The 19875-nt window shown below is 32.9% G+C and overlaps 2 protein-coding genes across 2 annotated transcripts; both read right to left on the bottom strand.

Moving 5' to 3' along the window:
- Positions 1–541: 541 nt before the first annotated feature.
- LOC148275296 (uncharacterized) lies at positions 542–5728 on the bottom strand (the record flags this gene model as incomplete). The annotated part of the gene is made up of 3 exons (XM_088235864.1): positions 5410–5728; positions 2809–3145; positions 542–635 (listed from the first exon to the last, which is right to left on the bottom strand). Coding segments are annotated over exons 2-3 (373 nt in total), but the record flags the coding sequence as incomplete, so codon positions are not given.
- A 6214-nt stretch (positions 5729–11942) lies between these two features.
- Positions 11943–15474, bottom strand: LOC148275297 (uncharacterized). Its single transcript, XM_088235869.1, has 2 exons — positions 15367–15474; positions 11943–14898 (listed from the first exon to the last, which is right to left on the bottom strand). Exon 2 carries the CDS (start codon positions 14885–14887, stop codon positions 12593–12595), a length of 2295 nt encoding a protein of 764 aa, XP_088091995.1. The 5' UTR covers positions 14888–14898; positions 15367–15474; the 3' UTR covers positions 11943–12592.
- Positions 15475–19875: the final 4401 nt, after the last annotated feature.

Consider the following 19875-nt stretch of genomic DNA (forward strand, 5'->3'; position numbering starts at 1 on the left):
TGTGAGTCCGAGACACTAGCCACGGGACCACAACCCGATATATTCCTTCAATTCTTTCATCTGTTGATGTTTGTGAAGTTAAAGAGCTGAAACTTTTATTTATGCGGGTGAGATTCATCTAATTGAATTATTTTGAATTATTATTGAATTATCATTGAATTATTATATTTATTGAAGTCATATATATTTTATTAATGTGTTTATTTTAACACTTTATATGCATATACAGTTTATATACATATAAGGGCGGGCATATTGCTTTAAGGCAATTTCTGCCTGCCTACCCAAACCGTTTAGAAAATTACAAGTACACGGACATATTGAATCTTACAATTTTAGACAAAAATTAAAAACGAAGATTAAGAAAATAAAAACACAGAAAAAAATTAACACTTTACTATGAAGAGAGGGGAGGGGATGGGAAAGAAAGAAGAAGAATAAAGGAACAACTTAAATATTTAGATAGTGACATTTCAATCTTGACTTAAATGTAAATAAGGAAGGGGAGTAGGAGGGACCCAGAAATTCCATAATAAATTACCTGATCCATAGTTGGTTGCGATCGGTGTGGAGGTCGCAACAGACCTCGTGTCCTGTAAGGCCATTTGGAGGCCGGCCGTAGTCCGCTGAGGCCCCTGCAAAAAAAAGTTTTTTTCAACAATATTTTGAATTTGTACAAATTTTTGTGGGCAGGGTATGATACAGGGTATTCCAAGGGTATGAATTATTTATAACATCCTGCATGTAGCAGTGGCGAGCCGTGATTTATTTTATAGGTAATCTATTAAAAATGTTCATTAATTTGTACTACATATAAGTACTTACATAACATGTAAGTAATGTAATTATAAATGACTATTTTTTTGTAATTCTGTGAAAATCAACTCAAATAACAATTATTATTAACCACGCGATAAACGTAGTTTTATTCTACACTATTTTAATACAATACTTGCACAAAAGTTTATTAACAAATACCACAATGACATTCCGCAGATATTTCCATTATGATCTGTCATTGACAGTACTGTCGAGACTTGAGCACTGGCCGATTTCTTTTAAAATGAATAATGCCTAAAACGGCCACTGCGAACGCCACCTGTCCTATGTGATACATAATATGTCAACGGTATCCCATCAAAGAAAAATAGTCCTTCGGAAATAATGTTCGAAATACTAGTTTCCAAATACAGAATCTCCTAAAGATATTTGTAATCTGCAAGTTTGTTTTAGTACTAAAAAAGCCGACTTGGGTTAAAGACGAAAAATACAGTGTACTTTTTTGTATGGAAGAATAAGCTGAGGTAATCGGCTAGTTTCGTCGTTCAGTAAGAATGGGCTGGGCGCGCTTCATAGATATTTTTTTGTAGAAAGATATAAACGGTGATTTATAATAAATGACAATTACTTTATTTTTTTCCCATAAACATGGTTACTATAATTTATTATTATTTCAAGTCAAATATAATGGTAAGCTGTGCATAATCGCTTACTTTGACGATTCGCCCCGGGCATGTAGGAGATTAAATAGTTTCGACAAGAGTAACATCATATATTAATGCTGTAGTCAATTTTTGGTATTTTAAAACTGGGTTTTTTTTAAATTGCGCAATAATAAAAAAACATGCATAAGATAAAAACAATAATTTTCAAAGGCATTTCTGTTAAAAAATGTACTTAAAAGTTTTATATGACTAAAATATAATTACTTTTCGACCGACAGATTACACAATTTCAAATTTAGTACCAAACTTTGGTTAACAAATTACAACAGAGATGAAGAACATTTTTGGGGAATATGAAAGTATGGGCATTTACAGGGCTTATGGCCCCGTCACTGGCTGGTTCAAGCGGCCACTTCACACACTGTGGAGAAAATCCAACCGGCTTGTAAACATTTGGACACACTCAAAACATTGTTGATAACCGGTAAAAGAAGGAGTATAAAAATAGGAAAAATATTTTTAGGCGTTGCCTAGTAGGTGATTTGGTTCAGCCGGATGAATCTCACCCGCGAGATAAAGGTTTCAGCTCTTTTACTTCACAAAAGTCAACAGATGGAAGAGTTAATTTATTTATTTATTAATAGACATTGTCCATTTTTACAATTTGTAGGGTTTTAATATTACAATAAAATAATAGTTTAAAACATTTAAAAAAAAAGAAAGAAGCATTGACAAACATAAGGGACATCGAGACAAGATCTGGACTATTTATTTTGTGCTCGTTTAAATCGCTGTAAACTTAAACCAAAAAAGTCCAGATGATCTTGTCTCGAGTTAACAATACAACAAAGTCGGGACATTGGAGAATTAAGACCATAGTTTGTTCTATGCCGATCGATTACAGGACTTCATTGTTTCTCAATCTACGAGTCGGAATATTGAATTTGACTTGTCCCAGTAATGATGGCACATTGATTATACCATTTAGTATGCCGAACATATGTATGGAGTCAATATTAGTTCTACGTTTTTGTAGACTAGAAATATTTAACATGAACTTAATATCAGCATAAGAGTTGAGGAAATGGGGATGTTTAAGTATGGGCAGAATGGTGAATGATACACAGTGTGTAAAGTGGCCACTTAAACTAGCCAATGACAGGTCATAAGCCCTGTAAATGCCTTGAGTTCCATATACCCTTCTCAAAAATGTTTTCCCTCTCTGTTGCAACCAATTTTAATTCAGTCGGTCCCGTCTTCCTCGTAATAATTAAGTTTAACAGTATTTTCAGTATGTCCAAATGTTTGGACAGGCTGGAGTAGTTTTTATTATCTTTGTAAAGTAAGAAGTGCTCGCACGCACCTTCGTCTGAAACACCCGCCCCTCGTCGTCGAGCAGCTTCTCCCGCTCGCGCGCGTCCGCCGCGTCCCCGGCCCGGTCGACGGCGTCGAGGTCCGCGGCGTCGAAGCAGAACACGGCGGGGCTCTCGCAGGCGGAGCGCGGGCGGCCGGCCCCCGCCCCCGCCCTCGCGTCGCGCTCCCGGTCGTCGCGGCGCTCGGCCCTCGGGCGCCTGTCGGGCGAGCGGAGCGAGACGCCGGCCGGCGTCGGCGGCAGGGCTGTCGCGCCCTCCGGCGACGTCATAGCTGGAGCGAAACGCGTCAGACCACCCGGCCACTCGCACTCATCTTATACTTGACACCTGAAAAAACACACATTATTACTATATTTTCAAGCGTGTGTCGACAAAAGACTGGATTTCTTAATAAAATACTCATGTGATCTTTTTATATACAAACCTTGTAACAAATATTCCACAAATCACAACTTATGACACCAAAGCAATGAGGTAGTTCAGTGGTTTTTTTTGAATTTTTTATTTGTTAATAGACTGTTAAACTAAGTCAAAATTTTTTTTTTTAATTTTTATGTATCGTATTATCGGCGCTACGATTTTTCAAAGTTTTGTATTTCTGAAATAACTGAAATAAATTAGCCGACAGAACCTCAAGGGGGCTCTACAAAGTGATTATATAAAGATATAAATTTAATTTTAACTTTTTAATTAAAATTTTTAATTAAACTTCATCTCTGTTGTAATATGTTTATCTATCTATATATATATATATATATATATAAATGAATCGCCGTGTTGTGTCTCGCAAAAACTCGAAAATGGCTTGACAGATTTACGTGCGGTTTTTTGCAAAATTTTCAAATTTACATACTCAAGGTTTACAAATAATAACATCTTCTATATATTGAGTAGAAAAAAGTTAGAAGCATGTTTGTGTTTTCATCGATTTTCCAGAGTTGCATTCGACTGAAATGCATATTCTAAAAAAATTAAAGAATGTTATTTTTTTGTAAATTAAAAAAGTTTGTATTTTAACGTTTACAAACATAAATTATATCAGTTCTGTAAGAATAACCTATAATTGAACTGTCATCGTTCGTCAAAAACATTTTACATTTCATGTATATTTTATTCTTGTTTAGCGAATCTTTGTTTTTGAAAACTCACTAAAGTATTCATTCATACTGATACTAAGGATTAAAATGTCAAATTGTAATATTATAATAATAATTATCGATAACTTATATAGCGCCATTTTCGTAATATAATACCTCTAGGGTGCTTTACAAAGTGATTATATAAAGATATAAATTTTATTTTAACTTTTTAATTTAAGAAAAATAACTAACTTTGTCACCACATGCTAAGAATTTATTCAAATGATTTAGAGAACAAGTGGGTTTTAAGTTTCTTCCGAAACATCACTTCACTCTCACAGCCTCGCGCCTCTGCTGGGAGAGCATTCCATGCCGTAGGGCTTGCGACCGCAAATGCGCGTTAGCCGAATTTAATGCGCTGTTTGCGTAGAGGTATAATAAATTTTCCTTTCGAAGTAGATGTAGCTGATCTGAGCGTGAGACGGCTGTCAGCTAGTTCATCTGGAATGCAGAGTTCCCTTAGATATTCCGGAGTAGTTGTGCAGTGACTTATACTATTTTTAAAATTTATATATTATTTATCACGCTATTTATTGCATTTAGCCGGTGGTTGGCGAGCCAAATGTCAAGAAAAGCAGTCGCCATAATAATTGTAATTTAATTTTCACTTTTTTGTATTAGATGCTCCTTACTATTTTGCAAATGCAATATATTGTAAACTTATAATTAGAAATCAAACACTGATTTGAGTCTACTGAACACTTTATTTTATTTTTTCAAATATAAACATATAAAAATAAAAACTTCGTGACAATTGTTTCGACAATCGTTCTATATAAGGACATTCAATCCAAATAATCTTCACATTCGTTTGAAAATGCCCTAATAAGGCGAAACAATTGTCACGAAGTTTTTATTTTTATATGTTTATATTTGTAAAAATAAAATAAAGTGTTCAGTAGACTAAAATCAGTGTTTGATTTCTAATTATAAGTTTAAATATGGAGTTCTACAAAATAAACACCAAATCAATCAAGCAATATATTGTATTATTTTTTAAAGCAAACGCCGATTTTTCGCCTGTGAACTGTATTTATTTACGAGGAAAACAAAAAAGAAACCGACACGCGTTATGACCGCGATAACTTAAGCATGTTCATTGTGATTGCTCAAATGCTTAGCATGTTTTTAAGCACGTTGAAAGTTGTTTGTGATTGAGCTACTGGAAAGCCGTCGATGACAATCTTTCGAGTTTATTCGGCGGAATCAAGGGGCTGGATTGACATGGGAAGAAGCGAGAGTGCGGGCTGGCGCTAGGGTCTCCTGGAGGCAACTGGTGATGTCCACATGCTCCACTTAGGAGCGGATGTACAAAAGATTATTAACAAAAAATGTCTCGAACAAATATGCTACTTTGGCACCGGAGGATTAACTGTTTACATACAAATTCAGAAGGTTTTTCTCAATAACGCGTCGATTGGTTTAAATAAATAATACGTCAAATCAACTCACTCTATAGTTGTAAGCCGACGGTTTAGATCGTCGAAACTCCGGCCGAAAACACCGCCCAACTTACTAATTAATCTCTGCCCGTAAATCTCATACATCATCAAACGAGATTGTTGACGACATGTTTTCGTGTCAGCGGGATGTGGCTGCCGTTCGCGAATTGCCAGCAATTCGGCGATTACGCCGGCAACGTGCGTCTGATGAATTAAAATCAGATGCACAAGAGGTATTTCGTCAAATTTGTCCTTGTTATATCCGTTTTGCGTGGAGAACGAGCGCGGTTAGAACAAATTAGCGGCCGATACTCCGCAGTGACATCTGAACAAAAAACAAGAAACAAGATAACCATAGATTGAATTGATACGTATTGAGACGTCATTCGGACGAGAATTATCTGACGCATAATCGTTCTATTCATTCGAATGAAAGTTCGAATGAAGAATTAGTTTGTTTTTTTATTATACACGTTATTTTTTATTATACATATTTTTTATAGATTCCCTGTTATTAAATATGTATACTAATTTTATGCAATAAATTAACAAATAAAAAAATGTTAGTCGGCCTGGTGGTGTAATGGTCAGCGCGTTTGCCTACCATGCAAGAGGTCTCAGGTTCGATTCCCGACATGGTTGTTATGAAATATTTATTTAAAAGGGTGTTTTGACACTATAATAAATCGGGTTGTGGTCCCGTGGATAGTGTCTCGGACTCACGGCTCAAAGGCCCGTGGTTTGAATCCCACTCTACTCCAACTTGATTCCCATTTTCTAATAGTGAGTTATTTACAGCTCATTGAAACTGGCCCTCAAAATTAAGTATTTGGGTAGAACATAAGAAAACAAATATTTCTTTAAAAAAAAATAGTCCCTGGACTAGTATCTGAAGCGTAAGACTGAACATCTTACCTTCACATGAAGGCAAGATGATAATTTTTTTTTAGATACGCTGCGATTGGTGTACCAATGCAGTGCCCTATGCACCATTAGGTGCCGAAAAGGAATGATAATGAAATTATTATTTTAATTAAATTACAAATTTTAGATACATGATATTGTTAAATCACTCATATTGTCATAATTGTAGAACAACGACGGATGTGCGAAAAATGCAACAGTGACATTCTTTTATATTTGGCATTGAAAATGTTTTACAGAAACTTTGTAATCCAGGCTTGAAAAAATTTATTTATACGTAACTAATCCAAGTGTCAAAAAATGTACATTTGTCGAGTTGCGACGTAAGGTGACAAAAAAATGAAACCCCTTTCATGTAAAGTTGAAGAAAATTACATTTTGTTTTATTTATTTATACATTTTATCATATTACATTTTTTTTATTTACACTTTGTCTGGAGAATACAGCTGGATAACAAGCGAAGCACAAACACTAACTTACTATTTTCTAGCGAGCCGGGACATGAAATTGAATTATTGTGCGACTGTGGAATTGTGTATTGATAAATGAATAAACTATTCAATAATTTGTTTGTACAGTGGTTGGTGCATTTGCCTACCATTCTTGAGGTCCTGGGTTTGAAAAATTGGCAAAATGCTGGTCATAAGCCCTGTAAATGCATAGACTTCCGTATTCCCTTCCCTAAAATGTTCTCCATCTTTGTAGTAATTTGTTGATCTTGTGACTCCCTAGGGGGTGAAATCCAGTTTTTTGTCTACATACATTTGGACAGACTAAAAATATTGTAAAAAAAAAAAGTGGTTGAATAATGTATTTATGTATGTGTTTTTCAAGTTTTGAATGTGGTTCTATTTCACATTCAAAACTGTATTCTCCATCCGCCCGGACAATCATAACACCCGATTAAAACAAGTTTATTATTGACATATTGTAATGTTTGTATAAATTAAGACATGAAAAAATATAATTTGAGGTTAAAGTAAATTACCAATTATATATTCATATCTTATAGCAGCACGAATGTTTAAAAAAAAAGTATTGCATACAATTAATCGATAGTGTCTTTCTCAATATGTTATTCTCATTTTCGTTTAGGAGTTATTCGATTGCTTCTATAACATACCCGTTATTGTAAGAGTCGTTTTGTGCGTAATATTTTTTCTGTAATCGGGGTAGGTTGATTAATTATTTAATTTCTAATCGACATCCACATAAATAGTATTGGAAATCTATCCTCACGTGATGGTGCCTTGGATATTTAATATTTAACGAGTGGAAAGCATAAAAGCCATTTGGGAGTTCGGAATAGTTTTTATATTAGCAAGAAAAGCCGGCTATCGTCATATCAGATTGAAAAATTGGGGTAAAGAAAATTGCAAGTACTTATATAATTAATATGCCAAAATTATCCGTTTTATTGGGTAAACTAACAGTACCGCGAAACCGTCCAATTTTGCCCAAAAAGTCTAATATATAATCAACCTTTAAAAAAATATATTTCCATTTGATTTTGGTAAATTTGGTACATTAAGGACGAAAGTAGATTTATGTCATTAACTTCCCTCAGATGCTTTAGTCACTAAATTTACTCAGTGGCTTGTCAAAACCTGTCAAAATGCGCGTGTAATTTGTTGCGGGCCAATTACGACTCTGTGTTTTTTAATACACTGCTCGATAGCAAAAACAAAGGTAAGTTTTTCTTGTTGCATAATATAGACAAAGATATTTAGATCATTTCCTGTTTATATCATGTGCTGTCAGTAGCTTAAATCAAGAATGAGGAACTTCAGCCCTACGGGAAATTGGATACAAAAAATGTTTTCTTGCGCGGAGTAAAAATTAGAGCTTTAAATTGTACCTCAAAGTTTCCTGAAAATGTACGGAAAAAATAATAATAAACATTTTAATAAAAACGCACTGCTTTGAATGACGTCACTGGTTCATGTGAATCAACCTATGATCTGAGAGCTATGGAAGATTTCCGGTCTGCTTGTCGCTTCTGGACCAATGGGAAGAACTGAATGAGAATAAGCGGAAATGAACCTCTGACGTTACACGCGGAGTTATTTCAGAAATACAAAACTTTAAAAAATCGTAGCGCTGATAATACGATATATAAAAATTGTAAAAAAAAATTTTTGACTTAGTTTAATAGTCTTTTAACAAATAATAAAATTAAAAAAAACAACTGAACTTCCTCATTATGACGATGGGCAAATTAAAAGGCATAAGTTGAACCTCTGGGTTGTCAATTTTTCCCAAACGAAAAAAATTGTTTGGGTTGTCACTTTCTTATTTTAATAATTAGTAAAAATTAAATTAAAACTATTACGAAGGTTTTGCACATATTAGGTATTTTAGATTTTCAAAAATATTATCATTATTGTGGATATTTAAATTTAATTCTTATTTGCCTTTCTCAATTCATTTGATAATGTGTTTTTATATTCCCTATTTTGCTTTTTAATAGATTCTGAATTATTTCTCATTTTTTGTATGGTATACAATTTGTTTCCATATTAAATTATTTTCGTTATATTTGGAGTCAACCAGCCTCAATTATTATCCACCCTAAAACGATATTTTTTCTCTTTCGTAGGTATGGACTTAGATTCCGAAATAATTTATATTATTTTTTTTAATTGATGTCATCTAGTTTTAACCTTCTCAGTTGTTCGTTAACTATATTCCTGAAACAGTTATTATTTCTCACAACATATGTATAAGTATTATATACCTTTTTCGGGTGATACCGTGTATGTTGGATTTGATCCGACGTTTCGGCTACCATTGCAGGAGCCATCTTCAGGGAAAGCTCAGTGTTTTATAAAGAAATGTATATGTTTATTTACTAGTAATTTGTACCGTGTCACAGTCAGCAGTAGGCACATTTCTAGTTTTGTAGGAAAGAATAATTATGTTTATGTACTAGTAATTTGTACTGTGTCGCAGCCGGCAGTAGGCACATATCCATTCGTTTTTGTCATATGTAGTGCTGGGAACCATGTTTATAAAACACACAGTTTTCCCTGAAGATGGCTCCTGCAATGGTAGCCGAAACGTCGGATCAAATCCAACATACACGGTATCACCCAAAAAAGATACATAATATTGATAACAGTAACCGTGAAAACCTTCGCACCTATATGTATAAGTATTTACCATTTCGAAAAATGTGTGTACCTACCTGATATTAAAAAATGTCATTTACGTAATTAAGACAAGGAGTATTGGTATGTGTACTTGAATAAATAATTTCTTTAAATATACAAGATTTATTAATTTTTCTTAAGTTATTAACCAGATTTTGACAACCCTAAGGCCTATAAATTGCTTGTATGAAAACAAATAAAGTTTGGCGACTAAATTTGCCCAATTGTTTTTCAACGAATATTTTATTAGTTAGCTATTGAAAATATGCTCAAACGACAATTTTGCCCTTGAATTAATAATTTAAGAAAGTAGTTCTTAGACAAGAACGTCGTATGAGCTACAGTTCAACAAATAATGGTTGCGGGCAAAAATGGAGGAACATGCAGGTAATTTTGCCCGCCATCAAAATTTTAAATTGCTTGAAATCGCATTTAAATATGACTGAATTTACAATTGTAACCCAATTCAATAAACACCAAGGTCATTCTTCGTAATTAAAAAGTAAAGCACCACATACATTTTTTTGGAGATAATCTTAATATATTTCTTACTATAATTGAGTGAATTTCTAGAAAACATAACTCAATTATCATTTCAATTATGCTTTTATATATATATATGTTCTTTATCTGTTGATTTAAATCATGCTCTTATTTTGTGTTTTTTATTTTATTTTTAATACTACCATATTATACTATTATTTTGTTGATTTTAATGATACCACTATTTTGGATATTTGATCATGTGTGATTCTTGATTTGTATAATTTATATTTTAAAAATTATTTCTGAATATCTTTTTTGCATTGTATTCTTTGGAATTTGATTATTTATTACATTTACCTTTTTTTCTAGATTGTGATTCTATGTCATTATAATTTGATCTAATTAATTTTACTATGTATTTTTATTGTTATTTATTGTGGCTTGACACGGGCATAGCCTAAAAAGCCTTAATAAGTTCATAAATATTTAATTTTGTAATTTCGAATGAATAAATAAATACATAAATAAATCAACATAATTGCAAAAAAGCGGGCAAAATTGGACGGTTTCGCGGTACATACAAAAATATTGACAATTTCTATGTGTATTAGTGTAGGATATTCGTAGGACACCATGCACACACCCTCGAAATTGTTTACACCTAAGACAATAATTTAAATTATGTCAAATATATCAAATGAAAAAAATTGTCGAGATCGAATTGCATTTTCGCGCAGTCAGTGAGAGATTTAACACGGGCGTAATTACAATATTCAAAACATTTGTTTATGACATAAGTATTTGCAACGAACATTGACCTACCCGGTGTACCTAAAAAGATTTTTGATCTCGACCATCTGACTCCATCAAACAAGAAGCTTTTTATAGGCTGTAAATTGTTGTGTAATTCTTTAAAGTTCAAATATATGTATATGGCAGCGGCGAACGGTGACTTTTTTATGGGTAAGCTTTAATTTTTTTCATAATTTGTACCTGCATGTACATACATACATATAAGTAATCTAGCAAATGAGAGTTAATTAACTCACAATTTTTTATTTATTTTTATTTGTATCCCTACAGAGATGAGGTAGAATTTTTCATCAGCCGAGTTAATTTAACTCGGCTGATGAGTCTTAACTACATAAAATAAAGTAATCTGCTAATTAAATACTTAACTTCAATATCAATGCATAGATGGCGCTTCCAACTCGCTTGTGGATGGGTTCTTGATTCGTAGCATATATACAAAAACCAAAAATGTTACCTGGTGTGGATATTCGCTAAATAAGCGTAATGGGGAATGTTGTAGTACCTACATAAAGTGGCCACTTAACCCAGCCAATGACAGATCATAAGCCCTGTAAACGCTCGAATATCCATAATCCTGAACCTTGAATTTGAAAAAAATTCTACCTCATCTCTGTAGGGATATAAATAAAAATATATACCTACTCCCGTCTTGGGAGAAAATCCAGATTTGTGTGCAGGTGCACGAACCAAAAAATGTTAAACTCACAAATTAAACATTCCAATACAAAATGTGAATTATGACTACCGTAAAACGCTGCAACTTTGCCGCAATTTTGACTTTTTTTGTAGATATCTCTGAACCTATTTATTATTATGGCTGTTAATGCGTTTTAGATGGAAGACGGACCTAATGCCTAGCCGTATAAGTTCCAAATCCTTTTAAATCTTGCAAGTTTTCCTAATTACATGCATTCAAAGTCGTAGGCAAAGTTGTGTGCAAAAGGCGCAACTTTGCCTCGAAGAATACCTCAGTAAATATAATGTTTCTCTTTATAGTATTTTTTTTCCATATGCAAGAGTCGCTGTGCTTGACCCCGGCAGTCAAATTATTGCCATTAAGGAAATAGATTTTTATTCACAGCTAATGGGGAAAGTTGTAGCAGGTACCACAAACTTCCCATACAAACATGTCGGTAAGTGTAGGGTTGTGCCAAAAAAAGATTTTTTTTTTCCACTTTTATTTCTATTTTTTCCTAAGTTAAACAAATAATCAGAAGTAAATCTAAATAAAGTTGGTAACAGTAGGTATTAATATCAGTCTATTATATCTATAATAATAGGTAGTCTTCTCTCTCAAACCTAAAGTTACTTTTTAGGCAGGTAATTAAAATTTCAGCAACACAAAGTAGGAACAATATTAAAAGCTATGACACTAAACAAACATACGTAAAAAATAAAACGAAAAACAAAAATAGCTAACTGTTTAACCAACATCGTTACTTTTTACTTTTAGAAACCACTAAGAATATATTTTAAAAAACTAGATATGCTTAAAACCAAACAAGCTAATAATAGTCTTATTTTGCTGAAAATACCGTTAAGTATAAAATTAGCATGTTATAACAAAATATCCTATTTGTGAATAGGAACATTATTATATTACTAACTTTAGGTACGGAAACTATAAAATCAAATATTTTGGTACATCTTTAGGTACCCAAAAGAAAAGAAATATTTTCAAAAAATCTCAAACAAAATACAAAATTATTAAAATAATTACTCAAAATACGATAAGGGAAATATTTCGACAGATTGACCAAGACGATTGTGAAAATATTCGTCTGATTTATTAGTTAGGTAAGTAATACCATTTTTACTTATTGGATGTTATACTTATTAAGATTTAAATGAAATATGAAATGTCCTCGTCGGGAAATTTGGGGATCAGGTAATACTGCAATAACATCTTTTAAATCTTGTACAGCACATACATCTTCAATACTAGGGTAGATGAAGACTGATCCCTTATCACGCTTAGAATTTTTGACTTTTCGTGTAAATTTCACTGTGGGAATTTTTTCATTTATTGATAAAACCTTCCCTACAAAGTGCTTAGTGCTCTTTTTCGCAGCGAATTTAGCTATTATCCAGCTGTTTTCTTGAAATTCATGACAATCTTTCACGTCAACATTAATGTCACTCAGTTCGAAAGGGGATATTATGCTTTCTTGTTCAAAGTCTTCTTGTTCTTGTAAATATGACGCAATATAAGTATCAAAATTTTCGTAGTCGGAGTCGTCTGCAGCATGAAAAGAAGTTTCCGACACCGGGCTTGAGTCGCTGTTGTACACATGTTTCTTTTGTTTTCTTATTTTGGATGATTGGCCTTGAGAAGTTCTTTTTCGTTTAGTCATTTGTGTATTTATATCTCGTAAAACGTTTTTTTTGGGGGAAGCTTCTTTTAAAACTATATTAGACGTAATTATTATCTTCGGTTTTTTATTCTTGTTCGGGGAGTCATTTTTAGGTACATTAACTATTTTCAAATCCAGGCATTCTGGTGTGTCAACCCAAAACGGAGTATTCATTTCTGAATTCTTTGTTAAATTCCTCAGCCAATGTACGAATTTATTTGAAACTGTCGCCAAAGGCTGCATGTAAACGTTTATGGCACTTATGGAAAGCTTGCAAAGACTGTCAGGACTTTTAGTTTCAGGACACTTTATTTCCTTCTTCTTGACATATGTTATTTTCAACGGTCCTGGTAAACTTGAGTCTTTTTTCTCTTTTTGTGTATTTATTTTCGTAACCTTCTTTATTTTTTTAGCTTTAGCTAGCTCTTCTGCTTGTTCAGTTGAAATAGATTTACCAGGTATGACTGGAAGCTTGCTGTTTTTGCCTGTTTTTATTGGTTGTGATTGTCTATTTTGCTGTAAAAACTCCAAAAGGCTAGCATCAAATTGACGAAAATTTTCTTCTTGTAGTGTTGGCATTTTTAATGTCACTCTTAAGGGATTGAAAGGAAATATTCCGGATCCTTCAAATCCTTTACATATGTTGATCTCTTTTGTAATGTTTATTTTTGACATTAGCTCCTGCAGTAGCTGCGGGAAATGACATTTGTTGGTTGTGCTTGTAGTGATGTGTGCAGCTTTATAATTTGTTGAAATTTCACGCCAATGTCGTTTCATTGGTCCAAAAAATGCCACGTCTAGTGGTTGAGTAAGGTGTGTAGCATTTTTTGGAAGAAAAGTAAATCTAATGTTTTGACTTTGACATATTTGAATTGTCTCGACACTTAGGTGAGATGCCAAGTTATCGCCGATAATAAGTTTTACGCCGTCACGAGAGTCTGCCCATGGCATAACTATAGTCTTGAACCAATCATCAAAACAAATCATATCGAACCATCCAGATTTGGTGCGATTATACCTAGCATCTTTTGGACCATTTTCACACCACTTGGACCACAAATGATCTGCTTTGTAAACCACATAAGGTGGTAGGCAAATTCCGTCAGCAGTTCCGCTGAACATGATTGATACTGAGCTTTTGCTTGCATTAATTACCCTTTCTGGGTGTTTTGTGCCTCTTTTGAAAATACATTTTTTAGATCCGGGGTCGTCACTTAAATTTGTCTCATCAAAATTGAGAATATTACTGGTGGGAACATCTTTAAGAGAAATTTTCAAATTTCTGTAGTATTCGTCCATTTCCTCTACTGTTTTTGCAGCACGGCTTCGTTTTATATTTTGTGTTGCCCTTTGTGAAAAATTGTGTCGTTTTAAGAAAAAACGGGCCCAGCGTTCACCAGGCATTTTTCCTTTAAAAAGAGCAGATTTTCCACTTTTTAAAAGGTAGTTGTAAACTACAATACGCAAATCTAAAAGAGAAAGAGGACAACCAAATTCTGCTGAAATATTCACCACGTCCGCTATGTGAGCTTCTTCCTCAGTTGAAAACTCTGTAGGTCGACCAAATGGTTTATTATGTACGCTTTTGACTTTGTTGCTAATTGTCCGACGTGGGATCCCAAACTGCTTTTCTGCTTCGTATGATGAAATAATTTTTCTTCGAACGAGATCTACAGCAACTTCCAGCATTTCCTTCGAGTAATCAGAATAACTACGAGCTCCTACTCTACGCCTTCTTCGCTGTTGATTGTTTGCCATTTTTCACATAACTGCAATAGAATTAAGATTTCCATAATTTTTAGTATTCAATTTGTCCTCGAAATATCGTTTTATCAATAGATTTGAGATATTTTGTAAACTTATTATAACGATCATCGATAGAGATAAACTTTGAATTAAGTTATGTTTCGAACACTTATATAAGTAGTGTGTCATATTTAAATCATAATTAAAAGTTTATTTGTATTACTAGAAATAAACGAAAAAAACTTTATCCGGGTAAATTATATAAAGTCAAATAAATTCAAATTTCGTTTAATAAAAAAATTAAATTAAATGAAAAAATCAAATTTAAGATAAAGCACGTTGACTACTAGTGATAACCCTAGAACCAGGCAAAAAGTACAAATCGTGTTTTCAAAACACTGCACAACATTGCCTAGCAAGTTTTTTTGATGAAATCGTGTACTTTTGATAAAAGTATCAAACAATACGAAAAATATACAGTATTTTCTTACCCCGGGACGGTTTTACTTTTCAAAAACACTTTTGGTTTTTCTTGAACTTTAAAAGTTTTAGGAGACCAAAATTTCACGACTCCTCCTGCCGACATTCATCGCTCAACTGAGAGCGCAACAATGGAGTTGGCGTTATGAAAAATAAAAAAGGTGTTGCCAGGACAATGAAAAATTACTACCAAATGGTAAAAAGTGAGAAAAAGCCAATCAAATGCGAAATATCGTAATCGTAACGAAACAGGAAAAGTTGTGGCCGGTAGGAAAAGTTGCAGCGTTTTACGGTATTTATTAACACTGCTCAACCTCACAACACTTTCTGAAAGAAGAACTATTAATGATCTCATTGCTACTACTACTACTACCATCACGCCATTTCCCCGTAGGGGTAGGCAGAGAGAATGGACCGCCACACACGTCCATCCTGGCATACAATCCTAGCCTCTTCCACATTCATACATCTTGTCATACATGCCCTTCGGTTCTGTCTGCTTTTGACATGACCAGACTTAAGATTTTGGTTTATCTGATCATGCCACGTCTTCCTCGGTCGTCCTCGTCTCACGTTGCCGTTCATTTTCGCCATACATACTTGTTTTACCATTCTTTCGTCGTCCATTCGTTCTACGTGACCAAACCATCTCAGAGACCCTTTCTAAATCTTATCAATTATACTTGTCTCAGATTTACACTGTCGCCTGATTTCATCATTCGTAACCCTGTCATGGTTTACCTCTTCGTTCTAATTCCCAAGGCACTCTCTTAATACCCATCCACAATTCCTCTTTCTTCTCTAACTCATATAGTGTCCATGCGGCTCGACTGTGGAATCATCTACTACATTATCTCTGTTTAAATCACGTCTGAAAAAACATCTCCTTTCTCTTCCTTAATCTCTCCTCCTTTCCCTTTTCCTCTTTCCTCTTTTTTCCTTTTTCCATTGAGTAATAGTTTTGATTTAAGGTAATTTATAAACAAATACGTTTATTTCTATTTTTATATATTTTTAGCTTTTTAATCTTTTTTTTCTATTGAATATGTTCTGTAACTTAAATTATAAAAATAAAACTTTTATTTTATCGGTTGGTTGGAAGAAATTGCCATTTGGCAATAAGCCCGCCAATGTACAAAAGTTAAATATTTTTTTTTTTAAAATACATTGATTTCCCACGCATTTCAACCGCGGTCACTCGGCTTTCATCCTTCCTCTGCCAGTTCCATGTTTCACTTCCATACATAAGTGTTGGGACTAAAACTCCGTTGTGCACTGCCAGTTTAGCTTCGATCGACATATATTTATTAGAAATTACTGCGCTTAGTGCTCCGTTCATTTTGTTGCCCGCATTCACTCTTCTTTTGAGTACTTTATCGCTTCATTGCTCCAGTACTTCTTCCAACCGACAAAACACTTCATCGATACCGAGACTGCATAGTGCGTAGGTTAGGCATCACTTATGGAACGGCTGTCTGTCCAATGTGGAAGTTCAGTGGTCTTTTTCAATTTTTTTATTTGTCAATAGACTGTTAAACTAAGTCAAACAATTTTTTTTTAAATTTTTACATATCGTATTACCGGCGCTACGATTTTTTGTATTTCTGAAATAACTTCGCGTGTGACGTCAGAGGTTCATTTCCGCTTATTCTCATTCGGTTCTTCCTATTGGGTCCAGAAGCGACAAGCAGACCGGAAATCTTCCATAGCTCTCAGATCATAGGTTGATTCACATGAACCAGTGACGTCATTTAAAGTAGTGCGTTTTTATCAAAATATTTTTTATTATTTTTTCTGTACATTTTCAAAAAACTTTGCCGTAAAATTTAATGCTCTAATTTTTACCCCGCGTAAGAAAACATTTTTTGTGTCCAATTTCCCGTAGGGCTGAAGTTCCTCATTCTTTACCATCTTATGAGTCCACAATATCATGTTTTTTTGTAGCTGCTCGTCAAACTATTATTGATGAACAAAATAAATAAATAAAAAGGAAACAAATATTCAGTTTCCACTAATAATATTGTAAATATGTCACGCACAAATAGAAAAAAATAAATAAAACAATTTTCAGTTTTAAAAAGCATGATATAATTTCAAACGCTTACGTCAAATAAAATAAAAAATCCAATCAAAACAAAATTAAACCTATTTCAAAAATCGTAAAAAAATAACAAAATTGAGAGTGTGTAATTTGAGACATGTATGATACTTGAATAATAAACAATAATTGAAACGCATATACCTACTATCTTCACAGTCTGTACTTTTCTGTAATAAATTAACTACCGTGGTCGTACCTAAGTATAAAAGAATTAAATTTTCTCCTAATTATTAAACATAACTATCAGTAGAGATTTGAGACTTATGCACCTAATTTGAGACATTTTTTTAATTCATAAATTTCATAAAAAGTACACGTTTTTTGTAAAATTCCAAACATATTTACTTTTACACATCTAGTAAATGTTATCACTGTAACTCTCCAAAAAGACATTTAAGTTTGTAAGTGAAAATTCTTGATGGAAGTTCATTGTAATTTATTATATAAATAAAACACGAGTGATACTTTAATCCACAAATTTGGAATATCCAGTGACCGGTTTCATCGCTTTCGCGACATCTTCGAGACTGGTATCTTTATTAAAAAGTTAAATGTATTTATACAGAACAGAGGTGAGGATACATAATTCAAAGTTATATGTAAGTAAATTAAATAAAGTTATTTTTATCTTAAGGATCATTATCGACAAATTTTCTATGGGTTAACTAATGAATGGATATAATGTTATTTTAATGAGTTTAAGTATTTTATTTATACACCAACAATAAAATAAAATACTTAAACTCATTAAAATAACATTATATCCATTCATTAGTTAACCCATAGAAAATTTGTCGATAATGTAACTTTATTTAATTTACTTACATATAACTTTGAATTATGTATCCTCACCTCTGTTCTGTATAAATACATTTAACTTTTTAATAAAGATACCAGTCTCGAAGATGTCGCGAAAGCGATGAAACCGGTCACTGGATATTCCAAATTTGTGGATTAAAGTATCACTCGTGTTTTATTTATAAAATAAATCTCCAAAAAGAGACTAACTTTTGTGCTTGGAGAGTGACTTACACTGTTGTAGTTGTTTATTTATAAGAGTTTATATAATTTTAAATACGAGTACATAAAAAGAAAAATAAAAACATAGGATATATAAAGAAAAAACATAAAACAATACTACATTCAAACTAATAAAAATTTAATGTTGTTTTTACACGAGTTAAAAAAAATTCTTTAGATGAACTTAAAATTTATTTATTGATATAATATTTTTAATAGTTTTTAGTTCGTTAGGAAGATTATTATAATTTTTTACACCTTTGAATACAAAGCTTTTTTGACCATGACTTGTGTGGAATTTAGGAATTTTAATATTATGTTGGTATCTGAGTGACTTATTCATCTCAAATTCTTTTATTTTTTCTTTTTTATATATTTGTATAGTATAATTTATTTTATAAAGAGTGTTTACTATATGAAGCTTAAATATTTTATGAAGAGTTTCTTTTAGACATAGTCTCAATTTACCCTCCAAAAAAATGGTTTAATTTGTCTGAATTTTTAGTTTCACTCTTCCAACCTACGCCGAAAGTGTCAAACATGGCGTTGACCTGTTTACGGAAAAGTGCCCACGAGATCGTAATATTAAATCGATTAAGATCACTACAGCTTTTTTTACTAATATAGAGTTTTGAGGCATAAATTCAGAAATATATTTGAATTAAAAATATATGTCGATTTCTCCATAAATACTTCTTACTTTCAACAATGTTTGAATATGTCCAAATGCTTGAAGACTAGCTGGATTTCCTTCCTAGGGAATTATTCATGTTTAAATATATTTCAACAGAGAAGTAAAACATTTTTGAGAAGGGAATATGGACGTCTTGCATTCACAGGGCTAACGACCTCTCATTTACTCAATTCAATTCAATTATTCAATTATTCAATTATTCAATTATTCAATTCAATTAATTTATTTTAAATATAACATATACATTACAAAAATATATTCAATACGTACATATTAAAAAAAAGAAAAAAAAATACACGAAAGAGACTCTGTCTGGTTTAAGTGGCCACTTTACACACTGTGTATCATTCACCATTCTGCCCATGTTTAAACATCCACATTTCCTCAACTCTTCCATCTGTTGACTTTTTTGAAGTAAAGGAGCTGAAACCTTTATTTTGTGGGTGAGATTCATCCGGCTGAACCAAATCACCTACTAGGAAACGCCTGAAAATAATTTTCCAATTTTTATACTTCTTTTACCAGGTAGTTAATTTAACAATGTTTGAGTATGTCCAAATGCTTGCAGACTGACTGGATTTCCTCCCTAGGGAGTTATTCGTATTTAAATTTATTTCAACAGAGAGGGAAAACATTATTGAGAAGGGAATATGGACGTCTAGGCATTTACAGGGCTTATGACCTGTTGGCCGCTTAAACCAGCCA

Source organism: Micrasema longulum, unplaced genomic scaffold (genome assembly GCF_059751315.1).
Source record: "Micrasema longulum isolate JH-2025_06_02 unplaced genomic scaffold, ASM5975131v1 h1tg001462l, whole genome shotgun sequence".
Taxonomy (NCBI): domain Eukaryota; kingdom Metazoa; phylum Arthropoda; class Insecta; order Trichoptera; family Brachycentridae; genus Micrasema; species Micrasema longulum.

Excerpts from the sequence above, each read along its gene's own strand:
- LOC148275297 (XM_088235869.1), bottom strand. The coding sequence starts at position 14,887 with ATGGCAAACAATCAACAGCGAAGAAGGCGTAGAGTAGGAGCTCGTAGT.